At 37.3% G+C, this 11,497-nt stretch overlaps 1 protein-coding gene across 1 annotated transcript; it reads left to right on the top strand.

Moving 5' to 3' along the window:
- Positions 1-416: 416 nt before the first annotated feature.
- Positions 417-9,831, top strand: LOC141613560 (uncharacterized). Its single transcript, XM_074432297.1, has 3 exons — positions 417-1,182; positions 1,319-2,777; positions 9,822-9,831. The coding sequence occupies exons 1-3, from the start codon at positions 417-419 to the stop codon at positions 9,829-9,831; spliced, it is 2,235 nt and encodes a 744-aa protein (XP_074288398.1).
- The last annotated feature ends 1,666 nt before the right edge of the window (positions 9,832-11,497 follow it).

Genomic DNA, 11,497 nt, shown 5'->3' on the forward strand with positions numbered 1-11,497 from the left:
CCCCCATATTATTGTTACTTGTACTCTTTACTTTTTACACATTAATTACATCGCCTTCCCTGTGGATTCGACACCCGACTTACCTCTACTATATATTTAAGGTAATAGGACTTTATTACTTATTTTTGGGAGCATACGACTTCGGCTCACCAAATTTTGGCGCCGTTGCCGGGGAAGGCAATAGTTAATTTGTGTGTTTTGTAGTATAGAGTCTTAGTTTTGTTTTATTTTTGTTTATGCATAATACCCGTTCTACTAATCATCCTCTCGAGCCTTACAACTCAGAGATTGAGCGGACACTTTTCAGGTTGAAGCATATTAGTGGGAGCCAGTTAGTTGTTTTCGAGCACCCAGATTCCAAGGAGGATTTACACTCTGATTCAGATATTTCGTAAATTTCTATTACCACTGAGAATATGGCCCGAGAGACCCGTACATTAAAGGAGCTCACAGCTCCAAATTTTGTTGTTCAGCCATTATGCATCACTTTTCCAGCATTGGATGATGGAGTTACTTTTCTACTGAAATCTGGTTTGATACATCAATTACCAAGTTTCAGTGGGACGAGTATTGAGGATCCGAATAAGCATCTTTCGGACTTTCATATTGTCTGCACCGGTATGAAGCCAGTTGATGTCACACATGAGCAATTAAAATTGAGAGCCTTTCCTTTCTCCTTGAAAGGCAATGCGAGAAACTGGTTAATAAACTATCTACCACCGGCGAGTATCACTACTTGGATAGGTATGAAGAAAGCATTCTTGGAGAAGTATTTTCCGCCTTCTCGATCAGCTCAATTGAAAAGAGCCATCAGTAATATTGAGCAGCAAGACGGAGAAACTTTGTACGAGTACCTTGAAAAGTTTAAGCAATTATGTGCCAGTTGCCCCTACCATGGTTACTCCGAACATGATCTCATAATGTACTTTTGTGGTGGGCTGAACCAAGATGACCGCCGTATGATTCATTCTACTTGTGGAGGAAATATAGCCAACAAGAATCCAGATGAAGCTTGGGAGGTTATCACAGAGCTAGCTGAGACCTCTAGACAGTTTGAGAGAAGACCTTCACGGAGAGGAGTGAGTGCTATGGGTGTTAATCCTGGCTTGGAGGAAAAGGTTGATAATATTGCTTCCACACTCCGTGATATGTTATCTGGCAGACAAATGGATGTTATTTGTGGTATATGCCTCTACTAAGGGTCATTCTAGCGATTTGTGCCCTCAAATGCAAGAGGGTGATTCTCAGACGGTGAATGGTGTATGGTAGAGTATTCCAAACAGGAAATGGGATCCATACTCTAATACTTATAATGAAGGATGGAAAGCTCATCCCAACTTCCGTTGGGGAAATTCTCAAGCTAACCAATCATCTGGCCCTCCTAGAGGCCAGTTTATTATGCGACCACAAGAGCAACCCTCCGTACATCAGGCACCACCACAAGCTACACCGAGCTCATCAATGTCTACTGAGGACATGATTCGGGCTCTTACCATCAGTGTCACTCAAGATCGAGCAGAAAATAAGCAAAATTTCAAGAATCTTGAGAATCAAGTTAGTCAATTGGCTATTGCGGTCAATCGGCTGGAAGCTAAACAATCGGGTGCTTTACCATCTCAGACAATTCTGAATCCTAGAGAGAATGTGAGTGATGTGTCATTGAGAAATGGTAGACAATTGGTGGAGATTAAAAAGCCAAAAGCTAAGCCTAAGGTGGTGACTATTCATGAAGAAGAGGAGTTAGTGGTGGAAGATGATAAGCTACTGAAAGATGGAGGAGGAGAAGATGCATCTAATTTAAAGGAGGTGACACCATCCATGCCTTCATATGAGCCACTGCCACCTTTTCCTGAGGCTTTGAAGGACACAAGGAAGAAGGAGCCTGACACTGATATTTACGAAACCTTTCGTAAATGCGAGGTAAATATTCCTTTACTTGATTTGATTAAGAGTGTTCCTAGGTATGCAAAGTTTTTAAAAGAACTTTGTACAATTAAAAGAAATCAAAAGGAATGTAGTTTGAAAAGGCCAAAGGGTAAAGCTAGTGAATTTGTGTCAGCTTTGTTTAAGAGTAAGACTCCTCCTAAGTGTAGTGATCCGGGTGTCTTTACTATACCTTGCACTATAGGCGATACACGGTTTGAAATAGCCATGTTAGATCTAGGGGCGTCGATAAATGTCATTCCCTTCAATGTTTATGAATCTCTTAAACTTGGTCCTTTAAAGAGTACTAGGGTGGTAGTCCAACTTAATAATAGGTCTAGTGTTCATCCTAGGGGAGTAGTAGAGAATGTAATGGTTAAGGTAGATCAGCTGGTTTTTCCTGCCGATTTCTATGTTTTGGATATGGCACAGGAGGTCGATGGAGTCCCAATTTTATTGGGTCGACCATTCTTAAAGACCGCAGGAACCCGAATTGATGTTCCAAATGGTTCCTTGACTATGGAGTTTAATGGGAGGGTGGTTAAATTTGAAATTAATCCACCTAATTTGACTAGCTCTGCGGTTTATTCTCTTTGTGCTATTGCTACTAACCATACTTCTATGAGAAGCCGGAAGCCACCACTTCCGAGCAAAGATTATGAGATTTTGCAGGACTCCCCACCTAGAGAGAAGAAAAGGTGTATTCTTCTATGGGAGAATCTTAAAGATGCTGAGGATGGTAAAAGGAAGGGTAAGACTTGGTTTGATAAACTAATTCGCCGGAAGGGCTCCGATAAGGCAACACAAGTCATATATATCAAATCAAGTAGTGCTCACCCCGTTCCATTGGTAAGGTAAATTTCTAGATTCTTACTTAAGTCGGGTGGTTTACCACTCCGCGAGATGTCGAGCCAACGACGTAAAACAACAGTGCTTCTGGGAGGCAACCCATAGATTTGTGTGTGCAATTCTTGAAAAAAAAAAAAAAAAAAAAACGAAAATCCAAAAAAAAAAGAAAGCAATCGGAACCTCTTGAGCTACTATTGAATATTTTATGGTCTTGGCGACATAAGAAGGGTGACATAGAAGGTTGCTTGGGTAGGATAGAGGCTATGGTGTGGAGAAACCGCGGTGCGTTGTTGTGGGCACCTTGCTATTGCGGTTGGATGGTTTGTTGATTTGGAGTAAAGGCGTATTGGTAAGACCAAATAAGCTTGGTGTTGTCTTGTCTCTTGTTTCCCCCTGTGCTATTTGGTCTTTGGTTAGGATTGGAGTAATAAGGGGCATTAGTCTTCTTCGGTTATTCTTGTATTTTGTTGGCCTTGTTGTTATTTTACTTTTTGGAGGATGCTAATGGCCAAGTGTGGGGAGGTGGTGTGGTGTGTGAATTGCTCTATTTCACTCGGTGTTGAGGATTGGCATGTCTATTGAGTCGTCTGACTGAGGTTTGTTCTTTTTCCCCTTTATTGTGTCCTTGCAACATTGAGGACAATGTTTCATTCAAGTGTGGGGAGGGAGAATCGTTCCGATTTGTAGTTATTTGTCCTTGTATTGTGTGCTTTTATTCCAGTTATTTATTTCAGCAACAAAAAAACCTGAAAATACAAGATTGGGATGTGGCCGAGGACGGAGTGAAAACCCGAAAGGGCGCTCCGGGTAAAATGAAGAATCGAGTTGCGTGCCACTAAGAGTAGAGGTGAGATGAAAAAAATGAAAGCTAGAGCGAATACCCGCAAGGGCGGGCGCTCTAGGCAAAATGAGAGATTTAGGTAATGAAAAACTTCTTCCGATGCTATTTGATCTCTCGTTGCTATGTTGAAGACCGTCGGGTACAAGCGTTGTGAGTCTTATTATTTTTCTTATACTTATGTGGGTCGGTGTTGGTATGAGCTACTATTATGTCCTTTGAGTTTACTCGAGGACGAGTAAAGATCTAAGTGTGGGGAAGTTTGATCAGACGGGCTTAGTACAGTATAAGAGTGTCGATTTAAGCGAGTATTGGTGAGATTTGTGGAGTTAAAATGGCGTAATTGGATAAATTCTCATGTAATGTTGTTAGTTGAAATTAAGAATAATTGGGTAGTATTATGGGTTAATGAGCTGGAAGATTGATTTTGGTTGCTATTGGATTATTGAAGCACAGCTAAAATGGTTCCATTGTTCGGATTGAGAAATCAAGAATGAAGCCCAAGTGAATGTCAAACAAGTTAAATGAAAAGGTTACTAATTGGTCCTTGTCACATGGCCTTGTCCCCTTTTAGACCTACAAGCCCAAAAATCATAGAAATAACATGAAGAAAATGACGGTGCGACATGCAGCGTTTCTTGGCAACCGTTCAAGCGAGTCGCGGGTCCCTACGCGCGGGTCGCCCGTGCCGCAGCAAGAGGAAGGCTTTATGTTCGTGTTTCCTATTCCTATCTACTTTTTTATTATTATTATTATTAGTAGTAGTATTAGGTTAATTATTCATATTACCATTCATTCAAGTTGTAATTTTGGGGAGAACTCAAGAACCCTATTATTATTCGTCTTATGCAAATTATGAGGAACTAATCCTCCCTTCTCGATTCAAGGTACTTTGAAGCTACGAGTTCATCAATTGTGAGACCGTCTTAATCCTTTATTTTATACTTGAGTATTATTTATTTTCTATTCATAATTTATGGTTGTTGTATGTTTAATTGATTTAGCCAATTAATTATTTCATCTTTCAATCTATTGCAATTCTATATGTTTGAATCCGTAATTGTTCAATTCATTAGATAAAGTTGCAACCTTTAATCCAATTATTTGTATGCCTTTCATCGTAGTTGGGTAAAAGGGGGAATCTATCTATATTATTAAAGGAAGCTTTTTTCGAGCGATATTAGAGTCTCCAAGATTGAACTACCTAGAAAAAAAAAGATAATATATAAACAATTTTCCTTTTCAAAATAGATAGAAAATTAAAAATAAAAAAACCTACGTATAAATTCATAATCAAATAAAAAAAACCTACGTATAAATTCATAATCTATACATAATCTTCTAATCGAAGACTACTTCTAACTCCTTCCCTACGTATAAATTCATAATCAAATAAATAAAGAAGATAAATAAAGATAAATATTAAAGTAGAAAATTAAAGACTACTAATCTAAAAGGAGTCTTCTAATTAAAGACCACCAATTCTTATTTCAGACCAAGGTATCCGTCTTATTAATAAGACGGATACCATATTCTCTCACAAAATACCCATTTAGGGTGAGTGGAGAGCACATGGGAGGTCCCACCTTTGTCCCCTCTACCCATTTCCTCTCACACAACAACCCGTCTTAAAATCCAACCCGTTTTAAGCAAGACTTACTCATTAAAGACTACTTATAACTCCTTCCCTACGTATAGATCGTATATGCATTGAATGTGTATAAATACTCTTTGTCCTGCCATCTAGGTAGCACGGACACTCCTCCTAATTGGTCTTCCCGTGTCGGACACCCGTGTCAGACACGACACTCGTCGGACACACGTCAAAACTTGTCGGACACTTGTAAAGCCGTGTCTAACTTTCATCTTTTATTTGGTCACGTGACCATGCTATTTTGAGCCGTGTCCATGGTATTTGGACACACTTTCAAACGAAATCAAGTTGAATTTAAGGTAAATGGCGTGAATTGTTATATGGTTGAATTTGGTGGGGAAATAAGTTGAATTGGGGGCAAATGATGTTCTTTAGACTAGTAATGAAATGTCGAAATTGATTGATTAAAAGTTGGTTTTTGGTTTTGAAAATGAGAATGAGTTATAACTAACGTCAAGTTTTACCTTCACTTATTTAAATTTAATATTTAATACTTTTTCAAAAATAAAATCAACACCCATAACTATAAATTATATATTTTATTAAATTTAAATGACGTGTCCCGTGTCCTAAATTTCATGAAATACCGTGTCGCGTGTCCGTATCGTGTCAGTGTCCGTGTCCGTTTCCGTTTTGGTGCTACCTAGCCTGCCATTGTTATTCATATTATTATTTTGATGGCTCCGCAAATTTTGCTTCCATTAGCTCTTTTTTGAATGTTTCTTATAATTCAATGTTACTTTCATTGTAATTATATACTTCGTAATATAATTAAATTCTCATGATCTGACTTTGTAATTTTCTTTTGGTAGGATGCATAAATTACTAGAGGAGATGAACGCTGGAAACGAGGCGATGAAATTATACCACTGTCGATTTTCGAATGTAGTCTACGACAATTATTCTTGTGTATATACATGACATGTCTCATCTCTTTTTTTTTTTTTTTTTTAAAAAAAATTATTTCTATCTCCTTATTTGTAGTCAAGCTATTGTCGTTTTTTTTTAACGTTGTCATATTGCTTTGTTCTTTCTAGAGATGGTCTGGGAACGAAGTGTCTTACATCTTCAATTCAAGCATCACCATTGACGAGAAATTCAAATTTCAAATAAAGAGAAAGAAGGACGGGATTGTAATTTGTCAAATTTTGTTATGAAGCTAGGTACGGAGTGTACCACTAATTTTTGTAAACTAACTTCTCTTTCATTTAAGAAAGATTAAAATATTATTGTTGTAAAATTTCACACATAAGATTATTAGCGAACCTCAACCTTCATTAACTGGGTTTTTAAACCGCCTTATAGGCCAAATCCTGCTATAGAATATGTGAAATTGACCCAAGCCAAACTATATCGATTCCAAATGGGATTTCGAAACCTTATCGCTCCATTGTTAAAAAAAAAGTGCTTAATCTTATGTGATAGGATGATTTGTTGATTCGAGTAAAGTTATAGTATATTGTTGTTATTTACTTATTTGTGTAACGTATCATTGTAATGATTGTATGTAAAGTTGGTTTCCCCATGCTCTTAATAAATATACTCAGGGAGTACATACGATAAATTGACAAAAAGATCAATAGTATTAATTAGCATAGTCCTACATTTTTTAATGGGCCTTAAAGTTTAACTTTTATATAAGAAATTAATGATATTAACCATATTGGCATAACATGTGACGTAAGCATTTAAAAACAAATGTTTAAACCACCAAATATATGCCTAAGGACCCTCTTTATTTCTTCTCTAAGAATCATATAATAACAATTTTTTCTTTATACCTATTATCTTTTCATTTTCAAGCAAAAAGTTAGAGTTAAAAAGAGATAGACCACCATCCATTTCTGCTAGAAAATGAAAAAGATCTTGACTCCAAAATATATACGGAGAAACTTTTTAGTAAGAAACGTAGGAAAAAGAATTTTTAAAGCAATGAAATTCTTAAACAATCTCTGCATGTCTAGAGAGTCAAGAGAGATTTACAAGACTACCACATAAATACTACGAAGTACGTAGTAATACAATAGTACTGCACCTCTATTAGTATTTTTAAATAATATCCATTCCCAATTTAGATTAAATTAGTGTATATTAGTTTCATATCTCAATTTAAGAATTATTATTACTAAACTCTATTTGAGAGTTTTAAAGGCAAACTACTTAAATTATGTTCTGATTTGAGTAACTCACAACTATAATTTTACGAGACTAATAATCCCTATATCATTACATATTTAGATATATTATCATAAGTGAAAACTACCCGGCAATAAAGTCTTACAAAACTCTTATCAATTTCATAAGTGTAAATCTTTCAATTCACCTTCTGTATGTTAAGTTCAGCAAAACAAAGTGCAAAAGATTAGTGCAAAAGAACGGGGCCTTAGAGTATTATTAAAACCATAAGATATTACAAATTGGCCCGGGCATTGCCCGGGCATTAAATCTAGTAAATATATAATTCGAACCGATAACCGCGTGTGTTAAAGGTCGTTATTTCCATTGATTGTTCTATTCGTTCATGCTGTTAATGAATTAAATCTAGACGCTTGGATTAGATTGTTCATTAATTAGGTTGCTTAGTCTCGCGTTTCGAACTGAGTAATATTATCTAAGGAGCATTTAAAACTCTTGTATGTTTTACAACGGGATACTCAAATGATAAATTAGGATTAGCGGTCGACGATCAATTGTTAACTAGTAGTGGATAAACCTTGACTCGGGACCTTTTAGCCATCTGAATTCATCTCATTTACTTATTGCTTTTTCTTATTAGTTCATTAGTTATAATCAATCTCAAAACCCCCCATATTATTGTTACTTGTACTCTTTACTTTTTACACATTAATTACATCGCCTCCCCTGTGGATTCGACACCCGACTTACCTCTACTATATATTTAAGGTAATAGAACTTTATTACTTATTTTTGGGAGCATACGATTTCGGCTCACCAAATTGACCAATCAAATTGCATAAAGAATTGAAGCATGTAGACCGAAAGCATGAACTACATGATTGATAGAAAAATAAACACACAATAATGCCGTATTACGTATTTTATTTGCCCGAATCCTATAACCTTATTAATAAGGGGACACAACCTAAGTCAGAATAATCCAGTTTTACGCCCTCACAAACTTTAGTGCATGAAGGCATTCTTTAATTAAAAATAATACCAATATCCAGCGAACATGCCCATAAACCATATAATCCCACAATCAAATTGTTTCATATAAGCATACATGACATAGCTGACATATACAACAGAAAATCGCCATATAAAATTTACCGAAAGCAATGTATATATCCCGAATAGTCATCAACTCAGCGATGTAATCATGTGTATAGATTGAACGTGAATCACAAATGATAAATTTAAGCATAACAATTGTGACTAGTTCACAAAAGTATACAACCGTATAAATTAAATCCATCCCAAATAATTTAATATGAAGGTGGCTCTGATACCACTTGTTAGAATTAATCTGAATTAATCTGAATAAAGATCATAAACTTCATACTAAATTACTCGGTATAAACTGTAGAGCGGAAGCGTACCTGATTACATGACGAAAGGTTGGGATGAACCGCCTGAAGGGACGGTTTTCGAGGTTAGGTCTTCTAGTAGACACACATACCCAATAGGATCTCTCTACTGATGGGATGCGGGGATATTAGGTTATTGTGTGCTACCAGGGACCATAACCCAGGTGACTTATATATAGTCTCCTTAATCTAATGCGCCCATCATACTTTAGGAACCTAATGGGTACCTACACAATTAAGATATCCGGCCCATACTTTATAACACGTAATTTAATATGCCCGTATTATATGCTATATTGGGCTAAACTTGAACGATAGCAAACAAATATAATCTGTATAATAGTGTGTCCACATAAATAGTATTGGACCCAATATTCTTACAGCAAGATATTTCATAGGAGACTAGCGCAAAGGCGAATAATATAAACCAGCCAACAATAAGATATGGAGTAGTTGTTGCATCTTATATGCCCATGATTTCTTACTTGCATCGCCAATTGCGAATTATGTTCCCAGACAAAATGCAAAGCTTACTAGTGAGAACTCCAGCAACACAACCCCCAATTGGTGATTTGGTGATTGTCAACATCTTTAGTATAACTAGTCGCTGCGCCGCGCCCTCTCGGGCGCGGAGCTGCAATTTAACGAACACCTGACATCATTTTCACGTCAATCGAGTGTAATAAAGCGTGCGTAGCTGTAGATTGGCTGGTGAATTAGTTTACGTGTTTGGCTTTCACCGTTGCACAGATTGAACTGAATCGGTTCCTTGCAATTGTGGCTAGGGCAATGCTTTATTACAGCATTGGCGGGCTTGGTAATCGTAGAGTACAACTACCTTGTCGCCATTCAACTTGGACATAGGTAGGGATATATACAATCAGTACGCCATAGGTTTGCTGGAAAAGCTATATAGTTATACACCCAAACACGGGGTAGTCTAGTAGTTTTTTGTTCTAATCACCCGCTAAAATCTGATTTGATCAGTTTGTTCTTCCTGCTACTGCAGATATTTGTAGAACTGTCTCAAGGGCACTTAACCCGAAACGTTTTTTTTTTGCTTATACTTCGTAGTGTGTACTGGCAACAAATCTGATCCAAAATTCTTCAAAATGTTACTTGAATATATGTCGTCTAGATTAGAGAGATTTTCTGGAGCACCCACTTCAACTCTTGAGAGCTGCAGTTGGTACGACTTGCACGTACAGTTTGTTCTGCTTAAATCTACATGCAATGTATTCGAGGTAGGACTGTCTGTCCTGCATTTAAAGAGTGTGCATGAATGTTTAGCTAAAGTCTAAAGTGAAAACTCTATAGGCCTGCTGGATTTCTACATGTATTGCCCAACAAAAAAACGGCTAATACCTGTGGAATCATAGAGTATAGGGTGGGAGCTTTCAATTCCAAACAACTTTCCATATTTTCAGTGTATGCAGATAGAGTGTACACTCCAGTATCGTCTGCCACTTCAAAAGTTGCTGCCATCCTGTATACACAAAACATTATGGAGGTAATGTTTTAATCTCTGATATTGGGTCTTTGGGTTGTTACATTAATACCTCGGAGTGGAAATGACGTTTTCCTGTAGGCAGCCAGGGTACATATATGCATCACCTATTTCTTCAGCGTTGCTGGTGCCGCAGTTACTACAACCAAGGTATAAGTGGACATCCTGTGGATCAAACTAATGCAGCTTCACATGTAGCCAGTGTTGCTCCTCTTGTAAAGTGTTGTTTGCCTGTATTTTTAAGATATTAAGTTGTTGTCAGCAATTTCTACTGGATAAAATGCCCAGAATATGACTGTGCTCATAATTTGTTCGCCAAGTCTTGTAACGCAGTACGAGGCCATAACACATTTTGCTCTGTATGTAGGATGTATATTACACGTACCCCCTTTTTGAGGAGCGCTTCAATTGTTGTGATGGCACGCGTAATTCCCGGAAGACGAGTATCGTAGACATGCTGTCTCTTTGCATGAAGCAGGGTTTTGTTTTCCATGGCCCTGTAAATACCGCTTAGTTAGCAGTGTCTGAAATAGGGTTAAGTTAAAATTTTGTAATGCAACAGCTCTTACCAAGTCCTAAGTGAGTCGGCCTCTTGTCCTGGAGGATCTAAGATGACGAATGTTGAATGCGTTGTCGAAAGGGAAAAGCCTAAAGGTAATGGCGTTGTTATTTTGTTCATGTATAGTTGCTGTTACTGATGTTAAATCGATTTAATTTGATAACAGAATTACCTTTCTGATAGCTCGGCATTAGAGCTGTAAAAGCAACAACAGGAAAATTTGTTGCTATGGAATGCAATGAACAACACTCTTTCAAAGGCATCCCCGACCAGGCTGTTAATATTAGAACCTGTTCATGACTGCACATGGAAACTGCGAGTGAGAATAAATGGTTTCATACAGATTCTTTACCCAAAAGTTTGTAGGTTATCTTTAATTTAGGATTGTTCTGACCTGTGATCAACAATCAGAACTTCACAAACATCTGCTGTGTCCCGTTGGTTGGCAGTAGTATGGCAGCGTCGGTCAACATAGATAACAACTCCTAACACGTCTAAAATTGAAGATTTAGTTAAAGACGGTGAGAGGGGGGGGGGGGGGGGGTGTTATACGATTTAAGGACATTGTAAATTACAGTTTACTATGCCTTACTATAGCGATCTTCCAGTTTAACCTTTC

This window comes from Silene latifolia, chromosome 11 (genome assembly GCF_048544455.1).
Source record: "Silene latifolia isolate original U9 population chromosome 11, ASM4854445v1, whole genome shotgun sequence".
Lineage (NCBI taxonomy): Eukaryota > Viridiplantae > Streptophyta > Magnoliopsida > Caryophyllales > Caryophyllaceae > Silene > Silene latifolia.